Source organism: Lichtheimia ornata, assembly GCF_029851405.1.
Source record: "Lichtheimia ornata isolate CBS 291.66 chromosome Unknown scaffold00101, whole genome shotgun sequence".
Taxonomy (NCBI): domain Eukaryota; kingdom Fungi; phylum Mucoromycota; class Mucoromycetes; order Mucorales; family Lichtheimiaceae; genus Lichtheimia; species Lichtheimia ornata.
The window spans coordinates 70,192-86,855 of NW_026695421.1; the positions used below are offsets into that span (position 1 = coordinate 70,192).

The 16,664-nt window shown below is 43.5% G+C and overlaps 4 protein-coding genes across 4 annotated transcripts; 2 read left to right on the top strand and 2 right to left on the bottom strand.

The window, feature by feature from the left end:
* Positions 1–211: 211 nt before the first annotated feature.
* O0I10_011819 (uncharacterized protein) lies at positions 212–4,649 on the top strand (the record flags this gene model as incomplete). The annotated part of the gene is made up of 9 exons (XM_058491781.1): positions 212–792; positions 858–938; positions 998–1,005; positions 1,073–1,419; positions 1,488–1,713; positions 1,777–2,231; positions 2,297–2,921; positions 2,987–3,268; positions 3,328–4,649. 9 exons carry the CDS (start codon positions 212–214, stop codon positions 4,647–4,649), a joined length of 3,927 nt encoding a protein of 1,308 aa, XP_058337474.1.
* A 572-nt stretch (positions 4,650–5,221) lies between these two features.
* On the bottom strand, positions 5,222–5,960 carry O0I10_011820 (uncharacterized protein; the record flags this gene model as incomplete). Its single annotated transcript, XM_058491782.1, has 4 exons — positions 5,222–5,260; positions 5,323–5,447; positions 5,514–5,636; positions 5,798–5,960. The coding sequence occupies 4 exons, from the start codon at positions 5,958–5,960 to the stop codon at positions 5,222–5,224; spliced, it is 450 nt and encodes a 149-aa protein (XP_058337475.1).
* Positions 5,961–7,358: 1,398 nt separating this feature from the next.
* Positions 7,359–8,902, top strand: O0I10_011821 (serine/threonine-protein phosphatase 4 catalytic subunit; the record flags this gene model as incomplete). The annotated part of the gene is made up of 10 exons (XM_058491783.1): positions 7,359–7,375; positions 7,466–7,589; positions 7,668–7,686; positions 7,785–7,856; positions 7,930–8,216; positions 8,271–8,346; positions 8,401–8,468; positions 8,526–8,647; positions 8,718–8,796; positions 8,849–8,902. The coding sequence occupies 10 exons, from the start codon at positions 7,359–7,361 to the stop codon at positions 8,900–8,902; spliced, it is 918 nt and encodes a 305-aa protein (XP_058337476.1).
* A 205-nt stretch (positions 8,903–9,107) lies between these two features.
* O0I10_011822 (uncharacterized protein) lies at positions 9,108–10,908 on the bottom strand (the record flags this gene model as incomplete). Its single annotated transcript, XM_058491784.1, has 4 exons — positions 9,108–9,530; positions 9,588–10,486; positions 10,539–10,622; positions 10,680–10,908. The coding sequence occupies 4 exons, from the start codon at positions 10,906–10,908 to the stop codon at positions 9,108–9,110; spliced, it is 1,635 nt and encodes a 544-aa protein (XP_058337477.1).
* Positions 10,909–16,664: the final 5,756 nt, after the last annotated feature.

A 16,664-nucleotide genomic window follows, 5' to 3' on the forward strand; every position in this document is an offset into this window, starting at 1 on the left:
TTATTATGCCCAATCGCCATTTTTTTGGTCTCGGTGTGCGGAGCTCTGATAACCGCGCACTATCGATGTGGAGGGTGTTTTGCCGGCTGTGTAACATGTTGAAAACCTCTATATATTAAGGGCACGCCGATAGAACAACTCAAAGTTGAGCGGCATTCCATCATCAAGTTCTATAGTGGTAGCCACCAACTGAGGCTACAGCATTTGCAACATGCCAAGCAGCAATACCTCACAGTCTTCTGAGACTGTGCATCATCATCAAACCACCACCACCAATATAGAAAAAGGATCATCCATTCATTCATCGACCCTAGACAACAACAACAACGATACAACATCCGTACATCAACTATCGAACAATGGAAAAAAGAAAAAGGTCAAGCAACCGACGATCCCAATGCATAAGCTTTTTCGATTTGCTACGCCACTCGATCGATTCATGATTGCCATTGCTTGTATTTGCTCCATTATTGTCGGCTTTCTTCAACCATGCAGTATTGCTTTCTTTGGTGCATTCGTCAAGCAAGTGATGGATTCGCTGGATGAAGGAAAAAGTGTTAGTGACGCCACCCAGCCCATTGTGCTTGTGTTTGTGTACTTGGGTACCATCATCCTTGTATTGGCTTACATTGCAAACAGCCTTTGGGTCATTACCGGTGAAAATCAAACTCGACGCATTCGTACCGAATTTGTGCATGCTGTAATGCGTCAAGATATGGGTTGGTATGACCAAGCTACCGAAGGCTCGCTCACCACACGTCTCGCCACCGATGCTCAGCTGATCCAAGAAGGGTAAGGCATTCTTTTTTTATTACTATGACATGAATTCCTCTGATCTCATTCCCTTGTTTATATAGCATCTCTGAAAAATTCGGTTCTATGATTCGTGCATTGTCCGCATTCGTGTTAGGCTTTGTAATCGCCTTTGTCATGGGATGGTAAGAAACCCTTTGATCCGAAACAAGAAAAGAACGATAAAACTAACAGGTTCTCATAGGAACTTAGGTATTGTACTCTTTATTTCACATGCACGTGTTGTAAAAACCATCATGGCACTCATTTTTCTTTTAAGCTGTGATTGTATTGGCATTGTTACCATTGCTTGCTGGCTCGGGCGGTGCAATGGGTTACTTTGTATCAAAGAGTACTCAAAATGCACAAGATGCTTATGCTGAAGCTGGTCATTGTGCTGAACAAACCTTCAATGGCATTCGAACCGTATACTCGTTCTCGCTGCAGGAACGCTTTTCACGCATCTACCAAGAAAAACTTGTTAAAGCTCGTGAAGCAGGTGTACGACGTGGCTACATTCTTGGTGCTGGTGTTGGTGGCTTCTTGTTTGTCCTCTTTGGCATGTACGCCATCTGCTTTTGGTATGGTGGCCAACTTGTTATTCGTGATGAGCTTGAAGGCTGGAGGGTACGTTGTGCATAATTTTTTAAACCACGTGGATCTCTGTGCCGCTAAACATTGATGCACCATTGTAGGTTCTTGTCAGCTACTTTTGTATGCTCCTTGGTGCCATGTCCTTATTACAACTTCCTGTTCAACTCTCTGCCATCTCAACAGCTTGTGGTGCTGCTCACAAGATCTTTTCAACCATTGATCGTATTCCCGATATTGATCCTGATTCTCAAGATGGTCTACAACCTGAAAAGGTTGTTGGAGAAATACAATTCCGCCATGTCAAATTTGCGTATCCTACTCGGCCAGGTACATACATGTTCAAATTACCATCCATTGCCATCATTTGCTTATAAGGACTATGTACAATAGATATCCCTGTGCTTAAGGATTTCGATTTGACAATCAAGCCCGGCATGTCAGTGGCCTTTGTGGGTCCCTCAGGTTCTGGAAAATCCACTTCGATTCAATTGCTTCAACGATTTTACGATCCACTTGCAGGCGAGATCCTTTTGGATGGCAACAACATTAAAGATCTCAACCTTTCATGGCTCCGAAAGCAAATTGGTGTTGTCAGCCAAGAGCCAGTGCTCTTCAATATGACCATTCGCCAAAATTTATTGCTCGGTGTGCATCACGAGGTGTCCGACAAGGATATTGTTAGTGCCTGTCAAAAAGCCAACTGCCATTCCTTCATCACTAATCTTCCGGACGGCTACAACACAGTGGTTGGTGAACATGGCGGTATGCTTTCTGGTGGCCAAAAGCAACGTGTGGCTATTGCACGTGCCATTCTCAAGAATCCTAGCATTTTGTTGCTTGACGAGGTAAGCTATTATCGCTTCTTTTCTTCATGGAACAATGAACTCATCAATCCTTGTATCACACAAAGGCAACATCCGCCCTTGATACGCAATCAGAACGACTCGTACAACATGCTCTTGACGCTGCTGCTGCAGATCGCACCACTTTTGTAATCGCTCACAGACTCTCTACCATCCGTAACTGTGATCTCATCTGTGTGATGCATCAAGGTGACCTTGTGGAAAAGGGCACTCACCAAGAATTATTGGAACGTAATGGTGTATACGCTGAGCTAGTACGAAAGCAAGAAATTGCCACCAAGCAAGTAGGCTCCACTGAACAGGAAGATGAAGAAGAGCTGTTGCGTAAAGAGAACGCCGAGCTTCTTAAGCAAATCAATAAGCAAAATCAAGTCGATCAAGAAAAACGTCAATCATTGGATCTTGTACGCATTGGCACCGCCACATCCATTGATGCTTACGAGCTCAAGTTGCAACGTGAAAAGCAAGAAATGAAGGCACGTAAAAAGATGAACGCTCCTATTGGCAAGATCCTACGTCAAATGCGTAGTGAATGGCCCATGATGTTTGTTGGATGCCTTGGAGCTGTGTTATCCGGTGCCGTTTTTCCAGCATTTGCATACACGATCGCAAGGGCTATTGGGTCTTTGGTAGCAAAACCAGAAGATGTTGCTCCAGGACCTCTTGAAGGAGGCAAGTGTTGCCATGGATACGCTATGGATACCATTGATCTAATATGTACCTTTTTTATTATGTAGCTAATTTGTGGGCCTTTTTATTCATGATCTACGCCATTGTTGCTCTTATTGGTTTCTCGGCAAAGATGGGTTGCTTCGAAGTGGCTGGTGAACGATACACTGAACGATTACGTGCAATGGTATTTAGAGCTTTCCTCAAGCAAGAGATCGGATACTATGATGAAGATGACCATAGCGTTGGTGCATTGACAACAAGACTCGCCCTTGATTCTAAAAATGTCAACGAGTTGGTCACCAAGGTTGCTGGAGACGTAGTTGAGATCATCGCTACAGCAATTACTGGTACGTACGACATTGAGTAGGGTGATGAAAACGCACGTATACTTAGCTCTTTTATATAGGTCTGGTGATTGCATTTGTATATGATTGGCGTATCACATTGATTACATTGGCATTTTCTCCTTTCATCATGGGTGCCAGTTTTTATGAATCCAAGATTCAACGTGGTTTTGAGGATGAAACAGCTAAAGCACACGAGTACAGTGGTGAGGTTGCTGGTGAAGCCATCAAGGAAATCCGTACAGTAGCTGCTCTTGGAAAACAAGGCTATTTTGAATCCAAGTATCGACGTGCCACCAATCGTCCCCATCGTCTTGCCAAGCGTAAAGCATACTTATCATCCATTGGCTATGCTCTTAATCAAGGTGTCATTCTCTACGTGGGCGCTGCTGCATTTTACGCAGGCATGAAATTCATTGAGCAAAGGTTGATTGACTTTGATGATCTCTTTGTGAGTTTGCTCAGTGTCATGATTACGGTACATGGTATTGGTCGTGCAAGTGTTTTCGCTTCAACCTATGGCAAGGCCAAGAACTCAGCCATTGCCACATTCGAAATCCTTGAACGTCAATCCAAAATTGATCCTGATCTTGAAGGCATTGAAACCGATACCAGCAAGATTGCAGGTGACCTCTCCTTTGAAAACATCACCTTCCGTTATCCAGCACGTCCTGATATCCCTATCTTTGATGGTGACTTTAATCTCGAGGGCAAAGCCGGCCAAACCATTGCCTTGGTGGGTCCTTCAGGCTGTGGTAAATCAACAGCCATTGGTATGCTTCAACGTTGGTATGATCCTGTTGATGGTGTCGTACGACTCGATGAGCACAATACCAAGAACTTTAGCCTTCATAACCTTCGATCCCACATGTCTTTGGTTGGCCAAGAGCCTGTGCTATTCGATATGACTATCGGCGAAAACATTCGATTTGGTGTGGATGAAGGCAAACAAGTTACACAACAAGAAGTCGAGGATGCAGCACGTGCTGCCAACATTCATAAGTTTATTATCGATCTTCCGGATGGCTATGACACGCGTGTCGGTGATAAAGGATCCCAATTGTCGGGTGGTCAAAAACAACGCATTGCCATTGCTCGTGCATTGATCCGAAAACCAAAGGTGTTGTTGCTCGATGAAGCTACCTCTGCACTTGATAGTGAATCCGAAAAACTGGTTCAACAAGCCATTGATAACATCATCAGCGAAGGTGGTCGCACGACTTTGACAATTGCTCATAGATTGAGTACCATACAAGGCAGTGATTTGATCTGTGTTGTCAAGAATGGTCGCATTGTTGAGAAGGGCACTCATTGGGAATTGCTCAAACTTGATGCTGAGTATGCTGCGCTGGTACGCCAACAATCGCTTAATGCTGATCACTAGCATTGATATCCTCTTTACCTTCATTACCTTAATAAAGCATGTTTTGAGCAACCTCATTTATTATCATGTATATCAAAGCTGAATATTTTATGTACATGTGGGATACAAGAAATGAAATGCTGGTATTAAAATGGATGCTAGGATAACAAAGAGCGTGGTCGATGGCGATTTTTGGTTTAAGGAAGATTGGTGTTGCCAATGTTGATCTTTCCATGCCGGGTTTGGATATGATATGATAGTTGTTTGCTTGGTTTTCCTGTTTGATGAATTGCAAGAGGGAAGGCTTGTTCTTGAATCGGAATTGGATGGGATACGTGCATGGCCAACCACCTCCATTGAAATGGTTTGCTTTTTTGGGTGGAACCCCTATATTGCTTATGAGCATTTATCATTGATCGAATCTTGCCGTTGTGCACCTACCCTTTGACTTCCGGCTCACCTTCCTTGAATTGGTACCTTGAGGGATTGCTGAAGATAGTTGATCTCTGTTGAAATGATTCTCCTCGTCTGCTCTTATAATCACCAAGCTTGCAAGATCCTTGCACAAACTATGTATTTGCGTTGCATGTGATTCACAAATCCCTGCTCTTGATAATGCCGTAACATGCATTCTACACATTCTTGCTATTGTAAGTTGTTAATTCATGCAATAAACTTGACTCTGTAGTCTTACCTTGGAAGGCTTTCTGTAGGACGTCCAAAAGCTCGGATATCTTTGTCGTAAAGCGCGTTCCCAAGCAACGACCCAAACAGTCTTGCGGTTTGTACCATAGCGTTTCCTTTTGCAGAGGCTATAGCCTATGAATGCGAAGATTAGAACGAGAAAACAATGCCTTTGATGAAGGGCTTGGCCCCACAACTCACGAACGAAGACAGGATTGTTGCCTTGGTTGCGATCGAGGATGACTTGGACAAATGTCTGTCCCAAATGCCTGTAAAACCACTCCACGTGGTGTAGCTGTTGAGGTAGGTCGAAATCCTCTAGTTCTATAACATGGATCAGCACGATAGAAATATACAAGAGTACTATGCTTACCTCGTGTGTGACCAATCATCAGACCATGTATGAAGCTTTGTATGTGCCATCCTCGTGTCGGCCAATGTGATCGTTTAATGGCTAGTGTCGGCCACTGTGATAATGCATGCACCTAGCACTGACAACAAGAGTGCAATATCACGCATTTTCCACATGGCCTCCGCCCTGTCAAGTCGACTGGCATTCGATCGCATGAGAGCGTTGCTGAGCCATTTCATTGAGTCTTTGAAAGCATTGAGTGTCCTCTTGTAATGTGGTGCCGAAATCGTCGCCATGAGTGTGGTGTCAGGAAAGAAGGGCCGAGACATTCGAGGGTTGCGTTTGACCACACAGTGGATGGCGCCCGTTATATCACCGCCATGTGGGCTGTACAGACCATAGCTTTGTAGATGCCTCCCAGATGATAGCTATATAAAAAAAGAATTGTGAGTAGTGCTTCGTTCAGCTAGATGATTGGGTTTTACCTTGATAAAGAACCAAACTTCATTATGACAACAATGACAATGACCGCTGTCGAATAATAAAGATAGCTAGGGTCATGACAAATATGAGTACTTGAATCGCTCACAAAGAGGATTATCCACCATGACATACTCACATCAACTTGAGCTCCTCCAGTTTGCTGTTCTTGTACTTGGCCTTGTTGTGCCAACAATTGGATATCAAATACTCCATTGCCCATCCCCTAGGCAATCATCCACATGAACACCAACTTCAATGATAGGCAGAGCGCATAGCTCACTAATGGAGTTCTTCGACCTTGGATCAAAGGGAGAAGACTTTGTTGAGCTTGACTGTGCTTGATTGAGAGGACCAACAACAACATGTGCTTGAATGAGAGAGGGAGCCAACAACACCAAGTGGTAGTTTGACATTATGAAAAGACATAGAGGGTGTAGAATATGAGGGAGAAAGATATGCGTACGTTACGATGTAGGCGACAACATCTCTCTTGTTTATATCTGTATGGTGGGCGTGGGTGTTTTCGTGATAGCAAATAGGAAGAAAGAGTGATAAAATGGATGATGAGCTGATAAATTGGTAGGTGGAGCGCCTTCACAAAGAGCCTTCGTGTGCTTGATTGTCCATGCATAAAACAGGATCTAAGATAAACAAGGTGGCAACGTTCATTATCAAACAATGATCACTTGTACTCAAATGAGCAAATTGAGTCATTATTAAAGGAAAGTCGATGGCATCTTCATCTATAAACATAGCGCGCTAGCATCAACATGGTGGTGGATAGTATTTCCAAGAAGCGCGATATCTTTGTTGAAGAGCAAAGTACGTCTCCTGCTATAGGCAGGGTCACGATATTATGTATCCACACGTTGTTCAACCGTTGCCATGCCATAATTGATCATGCTTTTGCTTAGTAATCTTTTGACTCGAGAGAAGTAGGGTATAGATGTTCCTCATACACACAATGTTGAGAGATGTATCTTCCATTCACCATCATTTATATGCATTGGAGCACAATCGTTTATTCAAATGAAGCTGTATCCATAATGGAACGGAGTGCGTGCGGAGGGGAATGGCTGCCACCATTTTGTTGCTTTGACACGCCTTTAAAGACTCTCTCTCTCTTTATCTCTCACTCACTCGCCCACTCACTTTTTTTGCCGCCTCTCTCTTTTTTCCACCTCTTCTTTCCTCCTCCACGTTTGTACATAATGGGACAGCTCGACAGGCATGCATCGGTTTCCTTTTTCATTGCCACTGTGTACCACATCGATCGCACACACTAACAACCGGAGCACACTCCCAACCACCACAACAGACAACTGGAGCAACTTAGACGAGGCGAAATCATCTCGGAACCAGAGGTCAAGGAACTCTGTGACAAAGCAAGGGAAATCTTGTTGGAGGAGGGCAATGTACAACGAGTCGATGCACCAGTGACGGTAAATACACGATCTCCCAGTGGGTGGGTGTGTGCATCTGATCGCAACGAGGTTGATCAAGCTTTTATCTCTCTATAGATTTGTGGCGATATTCATGGTATTGTTTATACACACATACGATCCATTTTCGCAGAGTGGTGTTTGATGGGTGGATTTACATATGCTAAACGGTCCGGCTTGTTATGCTGTTGATAGGCCAGTTTCACGACCTTCAAGAGTTGTTCCGAATCGGTGGCGAATGTCCAGAAACCAACTACTTATTTATGGGTAGGTTGCTTTGCAACGACGGCGACGGCAACGGCAATGACGAGCACCAGCTGACATTTCATTTCTTTATCAGGCGATTTTGTGGATCGTGGCCTCTATTCAGTGGAAACCTTTTTGTTATTACTAGCTCTCAAAGTACGATATCCTGATCGCATCACATTGATTCGAGGCAACCATGAGAGTCGACAAATCACCCAAGTATACGGTTTCTATGAGGAATGCATTCGAAAATTTGGATCAGCCAATGTATGGCGATACTGTTGCGAGATCTTCGATTATCTTAGCTTGGCTGCGATTGTTGATGACAAGATACTTTGTGTACATGGTGGTCTTTCTCCCAGCATCAATACATTGGATCAGGTATACCCTATCAGATCATTGGATATGCTTGACATTTTGCTTATCATGTTGCAGATTCGAACCATTGATAGGAAACAAGAAGTCCCACATGATGGTGCAATGTGCGATTTGCTGTGGTCGGACCCAGATGGTATGTTGAAACATGGAAAGGTCATATGGGTCATTGACATGCTATGTTATATAGACATTGCAGGTTGGGGCTATAGCCCACGAGGTGCTGGATATCTCTTTGGTGGAGACGTAGTTCAAACTGTAGGTTATTATACGGATGGATCAGGTGCAAGTCAACTAACCAGGAAATACCACTAGTTCCTTCATACAAATGATCTCCAATTGATTGCACGAGCGCACCAACTTGTCATGGAAGGCTACAAGCTGATGTTCAACGACACAGTGGTTACAGTATGGTCTGCGCCAAACTATTGTTACAGGTATGCAGGGATCTCAAAAAGTGATGGGATAATGAATTCACGCTTGTGTGTCTCGCTCTTTTCTTTTTAGATGCGGCAACATTGCAGCCATACTGAAGCTCGATGATAACCTGAATCAAGAGTACAAGATTTTTGATGCAGCACCACAGGTATGGGGATGATGACCTACGCTATAACAATATACTAACGATGTATGTATAGCAGGAGAACAGGGGACCTGTGCCAGCGAAAGCCCTTCCCGATTACTTTTTATAAGTTACTTTATTTTTCATCATCTTTATTACCTGATCATAACAATGTTCCCTCACCCCTCATTGTAATTACACAAAAAGAAAACAACGACACATATCTGTTTGTTCCATTCATTATTGTACAAAAAAGAAAAGATGTGAATGATTTGTGTAGTACAAAGTTGTATATAGAATAATGCAGGATGTGGTTGTAAATGAATGAGGATGTTCTATGCAACGGTATTATCGGTCATGGTGGTAGTCTTTTTGCTGCGTGGCTTCCATTCTCCACTTTCAATCAATGCTTCATCCTTTCTCCTTTGACCATCCAAAGCAACGTATTGCAAAGCCAAGTTTCTCTCCTTTTGTGAAAATTCTCGTATACGATCCTTGTTCTTGATGCAAGAGGTTTCAAACTCCCAATCCTCGCCTTCCGCGTAGTGAGTGAATGTCAAATACCGGTCGGGCCACTTGTTCTTATCACGCAGCAAACCGCCATTCCACCATAATGGTTGATGATCCACGCCCAAATGAAGCTGGGTACCACATACAGTAGTAGGATCACCAGCATCGCCCAATCCACCAATGACTGCGCCATATGACTTGATGAAAGAATAAGGTGTTTGCATCATCTCGTAACCGATCCAGAAAGACTACATGTATCCATTGATCAGAACCATTGATCACTGTATATATCCTTTTTTCCTTACCTCCTTGTCACCATGGATGTGTTTATAGGTTACTTGATCACGCTCACGCTTGTCATTCATTTTGCAAGTGGCCAGGAGTCCAAATAAGGAACGTCTCTTGTTGATCACTACGACGCCCGATTCTTGTTCATGTGCAGATCGATAACTCCACCAACGTGTTTTTTCCACAAACGAGCTCATGGATGGAAGGAACGACAATAACCAATTACGACCCACTTCCCAACCAGAGAACAAAGTGCGATCATAAAAGAAAAGGGTGCCTGTTTTACGATAGCCAGCATCGTCAAAGAGCCCTTCCGGTTTCTTGAAAAAGTAGGCGTCTGCATCCACCAAGATGACTTCTGAAAAGCTGCTTGCAAGGATAGCATAGGATTTGAGAGACCATCCACCAAAGCGTGTATACCAATCATTGATGCGATCGACGACTGCAATTGTCTTTACATTGTCGAATTCAGTCTCAAGATATTGACGTCGCATTGGGCTCAAATCGCTTTCTCGGATATAAAAGACTTCAATGGGAAGATTCGATTTCAACACCTCTCGAATGGCCCGCAAGGCTGTTGCAGCATATTGGAAATGATAATTGCCGATGCAAATGACGATACCACGTCCCTCGGTCGTGTTGGTGAGATGGAATGCGTTTTTGTAATAAGGTTTCAACCATGGATACAGCACGTTCTCGAGCTTTTGATACAGCGCCCATACATCCTTGTACTTGGGATCATGCTCCAGATCAACTTCACCGGCGGCCACAATTGGATCCAAATACTGAAACAATGCCTTGAACACACGTTGCTGATACGTCAACAATTTGAAATCAGGCATCGATTCAGGTACTGTCAAGAGATCAGCAAGTGCTTGTTGCCCCATCAATGATTGCAATGACAACATGTCAGCCTCTAATAATAAAGTCAATTCTACTTTTTATATACCCTTGATGCTACTTTTTACCTGTCCATGCTGGTAACGGCGAGGGTACAGCAATGTCGTGTGTAAAGCTGAGATGATCCAATCCTTCGTCATGAGGGGTAACCACTAAGAACAATGTATCAACATGCTTGTTTGTTTATGCTTGTCGTCAAGGCAACATACCAGGCTCAATGACTGTACGACGACCATCAATCATGCGCTGCCTCTCCTTTTGTCGTTGCTCATCAGCGGCATGGTCTTCATTCACTGCTGTATCCTTCTCGATTGGGCTTTTTGTTGCTGCTGATTGACTCGAAGGCGAGATTTGTAATGTAAAGACAAGCAGCAGACACATTGCAACGAGGACCAATGGCACCAAGCGTGTGAATCGCCCTCTACTGAAACTCGACATTGTGATAGAGAAGAACGAGGAGGAGGAAGAGGAAGAGGACAAAGGAGAAAGAGAGTTGCTGCTGCTGTGTTGGAAAGGAACGGGAGGACAACGATAACGAACACAGGAGATGGAGTATACGCTCAGCTACCAAATTTAACCCACATTGTACGACCCATTATTGCTGTGCCTGTGGTGCTCGAATCATTTAGCACTTTTCCTTTCCTGATAGGTGATACAAAGCATGGTCCGGGTGATCTGGCCATTTCACACCATTGTACTTGACATTGGCATGACAACCCATATGCAGCATTGTTATGCAGCTATTGCTCTGTTACTGCTTTTCCCCATCCTCTCCTTCATCACACCCACCAAACGATAGAAACCTTTCTGAATCGATGTATCTTCCCCTTTATAAACATCGTTCTAGTATCTTTATGTACAACAACATTGCTTGATGACGTTGTGTATGTAAAAGAGTATCCATCATCTATAGTTGTAGCTCGTTGCTAGACTACGTTGGTGAACAACCATCACCAGGTTGCCACACACCTCGTCATCTTCCATGCTTACTCTTTCAGCATCCTCCATCTCGCTTATTTGGTTCTTGATAAGCATCAACCGTAATCGTCTACATGCCTCATTCAAGAGATATCCTTTGGTAACTGATTCACGTCCTCCAATATGGATGTTGTTCAATTAGCAAGGATCTCTTTATCAGCAAATAGGACGCTTGCTTTGGCCAATAGTACAACATGTATCTTCTTTTTTTACTTTATCCACGTCATGAGACAAAAGCATTTGTAGAATTATATCCACTTGAACTGCTGTGTCAGAAAAGAATGGGTTTATTACATCTTAAAAAAAGGTACCTATATCAGCTTCGATGTTTAGTGATTTAGCATCAAAGGATCCTCGGCTTGTAGTGTAGGGTGGAATGATGCTGGGAGCTACCGTTGAATTAATGCAATAAGGCCACCGGTAGAAGAAAGATAACACGTGGCTGGAGACCAGTGGATTCCTTTGTCATGGTGAGAAAACGTAAGCTTGGTACGTAAAATAGATACCTAAGGCCGATTCCCCCTCTTCGCCTTTCAGCTGATTTGGCGTGACCAGGGGCAATTTAAATGGGACAGCCCCACCCATGTTACCGAGGCCCCAATATCGAGATATAGTAACTACGAATAAGAATGCTCAATAGTAAAAGCTCTGGCCAATGAGGAAAGGAGATAGTAACTACGAATAAGAACGCTGAATAGTAAAGCTCTGGCCAATGAGAAAGGGAGATAGTAACTGCCAATGAGAAAGGGGGATAGTAACCAGGCAGCTGGTGCAACGCCGTTGTTGCATGAAACGCATAAGGATAGCGGCACCAACGCGACTACTTTTATTTTCATTATCTTTCGCTTCTGCACTATTGAGTAAACGGGGACTTTCGTCATTCAAGAGCAAGCGAATCCAGTACACGATTGACATTGCCTTCCTTTCCAACCAGCAACGCCCAGCAATTCAGTGTTGTCATCTCCACCACCTTCGACTCCTGCCCACATGTCGAATGACAACACCAATGACCAACCTATCTTGAAGCTGAGGGACCAGGTGTACCGCTATCTGATTTGCTTGTGGATATCGAGTCTTGTGCAATCACTACAAAGAATGATGGTGTAGACGGCTTCTGGATGATGTTGCTGATGATGGCGCCCTGGACCAACAAGGAAGTTACGCGAATGATGATTATGATGGAAGAAGCTGCTCAAGTACAAGGCCATGTGCAAGGATACCTGATCAAGATGCAAAGCAAGTGGTTGATGATGTGAAGGAATGTTGTGATCTACGCCAATACAAGAACAAGTCCTTGTGGATATATCCTCTCGATGCTTTCTTTGTTTTACGTGGTATGTTTGATCCAAGTATGCTGTATTTGCCACGTATATTCATTTGGATACCACACATACTAGTGGAACACTTCAAGTGACTTGGAGCGTGTTGTCATGACAACTGTTGTCGTCACGCTACGCTGATGGATCCAACATGCATTACTTTACGTTCACGATACACAATGTGGAAGGATCGGCTCAATAATGAGAATGTAATAGCTTCGGTTGACCAGCCTTTCAATCCCCAAGAAGAAACCTTTGTTCAACACCAACCCGTTCAGTGATTGTCAACGGCAATCGTTTTCCAGCAGTATGACTATTGCGGTTCTCGCTGTATACGTCAAAAAGAAGAAGAATCCAACCCTAAACGACTTTGTGAACAGCAATCTGGAAAGTGTCATAGCGCTCTCAAGCGAACAAGAAAAAGGACTCCAAATCTACTCTTTGCGTGGTGGCGACGTGAGTTCGCGCTCGAATTGAAAAGGAAACAGAGAGACCCCCATATCATTTCAAGAGTAAGACTATAGACAAGTTTATTCTACAAACATTCTAACGGTTTTTGTTGTAGGAAAACCACATACAATTGAGGTGTCGTGTATGGTATTGTTGATAGTAGACGAGGCGAGAGTAAGTGATACTCGAGGTAGGTGTTTTATTTTGACAAGAAGGACTGGAAACTAAGGTTGGATAGTAATCAAGGATAACCATACAGAGCTGAGTCTGGATGATGGAATGGACACGACAACAATAAGGACAAATGGGTCGAGATCAAGAAGCCTAGCACTGCCTTGGTATGTATTTCGTAAAAAGAATGCTTCCTCCAATACTAGAGCCTGTCGCGAATGTTTATTAGGTACAAACACGTGTACTGAATTGAGAGCTCTAGGTGATACTGCCTCATCATCGCGCCGAATATTGAACCTGGCGAGCACAACATACGCATGAGACCACTGACAGCGATTCAATCACCGACGTAACGGATCAGCGTGACAATACAGCCGTTTACAATGATGAGATATGGGCGACTTTATGTTTTACGTATGGTGTATGCGTGAGGCTATATGAAACGTGGGAGATTTTCTCTCTGGTGGTTATGACATTTTCCTGCCGAGCATCGTGGATTAGAGCTGTACAGGTTGGCGTACAAGAAGGTAAATGAAAAGGCGAAAAGTAGCTTTTTTGTATACTCATCATAGTGATTTTCTTTTGCATATGTGTCAAGATGGTTGACGGGCAATCAATGAATGAAAAGGAAATGGCTTTTTTAAAAAATTGGAATACGACGGCCAATCAATCGATCAAGGGGGCTTTGCAACAACTTGTCGCTAGTAGCAAGCTATCATCCGACCATTTGCCATCTCTTGAAGAGGAAGCGATAAAGTAAGTACCCCTATTTTGTGCCATGCTTTATCTCATTGCTTTTGTCAATAGGTTACATCTTTCGGGAATTGTCAATCTGATCCATGCTGATATTTCAGAAATCATCCTCTCGTCGTGATTGCCCGATCAATTGAAGAGCAAGCTTGACTACACCCCTAAGGCTTCTCGTTGGGACTTTGCCACCTTGACATATATGAAACGGATCCTTGAATTTGACTCTGATCGATGGAGCTCCCGAGTTTATTATGTCAACCATAGGACATACTTATGTCACCTACAAAAAATCACCTTTTGAGCGGCAGGCGGATTTATCAGCTGTTGATTTTCCATCACTCCAAGATGCTTAACCACTTTATCAGTCTAATCAATTATGACAGCAATTCCCACGCCCACTCATATATGTATAAACAAGGCTCTTTGTCACCAACACTATCATACGCCCTTCCTTCCTACTTGTATGCATATCATCAATCATAAATGGCCTTTGGAAAGTCTCAAGGATAGTCTGCTGGCCGATGCTGATGTGATCATCGCTGACGGTGAAACGAGTTTACAGTTCTCGAAGGTCGCAATCGCTATGAACAAAGCAGTCTATAGCCATCCCTGCAAGCATTGAATCATTAGGAGCGTTGAACGAGACATTGGAAGGGCTACTTACATTTAAGGTAGGATCTTGACGAACAATGTTGAAAACTGACATGGATTAACGGCATCTTTATGTAAGGATCATCTTGTCATCATCGCCCGGATGATCAAATTGGAAATCAGCAATACTGTACTGAATACGCTGCTCTTTTGGAGGACATTTGCGCAACGCCATCCACACGTTCATCTCACTCCAAGTCTCGATTTACTTTTTACACCAAAACGATAGCTAGATGAAATAAAGCATTGTTTATTTATTACACGCTTGTTGGAGGTTGCTAGCTTGTGGATTACATACTATTGGTTCGAAGATGGAATAATAAAGGTGGTCCGGCTAATGTATCGGTCATGCAAGAAGTATATGGCTTTTGTGATACAATAAGGAGGAGTGGGAAGTGGGATGAGCTTGAGAAGAGAAAAAGTGAAGAGATCCCTCCATTGGGTTTCAGGATGGGTGACTCATTCAATATGTATACGTATCTTTTTACATATACAAATTGGTTTATGCAGCTCGACTTTCTTCTACATGCAAATGTGATGCATACCTTGACACACATTCATTATTGGATGCTGTTTACTTACGTACCTTCACAAAAGGCAATCATCATCATCATCCATTTGTGCAGCAACCTGTCAAGGACGTGTTTGTGTAACCACCACGTGTCATTTCACTCAGCTCTTCATCTTTCCGTTAATGCAGCCGACACCATCCATTAGGAGAGAGCAACTCCATCATGCTTACAGCATAGGTAAAACATAAAGGTGCCTGTATATCCAAACTTTACAATGAAACGTGGGGTTTTGAATAGAGCAATGGGCTCGGCTTGGCCAACAGCACCTTGTGTGAAAGTTTCGCGTTCAATGTCGCAAACAGCCCAAAAAATATTTTTTGGTCGTCGTCGTCGAAGAGGTCGACCGCTGGATCCAGTTTGGCTGGTGGCGACATTGCGAAATCTGGGATTAGCCACGATGAACTTGAAACTTACACCCAAGGTGCAGTTGGCCAAGCCGAGCACAGTGCTCTAATAAAAACCCCACGTTTCATTGTAAAGTTTAGAGATACAGACACCTTTATGTTTGCAAGCATGATGCTATATGAGAAGTGGTCTTTGTTCATTGCCAAGTAGCTAGACCTTGGAGAGCCAAAGATGCAGAAGGACCTCTTTGGGTAACTCAGCTAAAAAGTCAGGACTTCAGGGACAATGCATGAAAGGTACGCAACCCTCACTTTTATGTCATACATTGGCAGCTGATAGCCACTTTTGTGCATTCCCAACTTTTGTGCATTCTATTGTAGGTGGACGATGCTCCTGCTCTAGACATTCATTTCCATGATTAAAGTAGGTTGATCCGAGCTGATTTGGTTGAGTTACGCTCACACAAGATTACATCGGTTGAGCTACATCGAGCGTGCTCTATGTCCAGAGTGATGTAAACTCTCTTTGACCGCAGCTCAGTCAAATCAGCTCGGATCAACCTACTTTAATCATGGAAATGAATGTCTGGAGCAGGGACATCGTTCCCATGCAGTGGATCTCGCAACAATGACGATTGGATAAAAGTGGCCGTTAGCTAGCAATACATGCCTGTTCCTAGATGATCCATAAAGTAATTATACATTGACCCTTTCATTCATGCAAACGTAGCTGTGTTACACAACACCACCCTCTGCATCTTTTGCTCTGCCAGGGTCCACCTACTTGACAATGAACAAAGACCACTCTTCTTATAGCATCACGCTTACAAACATAAAGGTGCCTGTATCTCCAAACTTTATAATGAAACGTGGGGTTTTTATTAGAGCAATGGGCTCGGCTTGGCCAACAGCACCTTGTGTGAAAGTTTCACGTTCAATGTCGCAACTAGCCCAAAAAA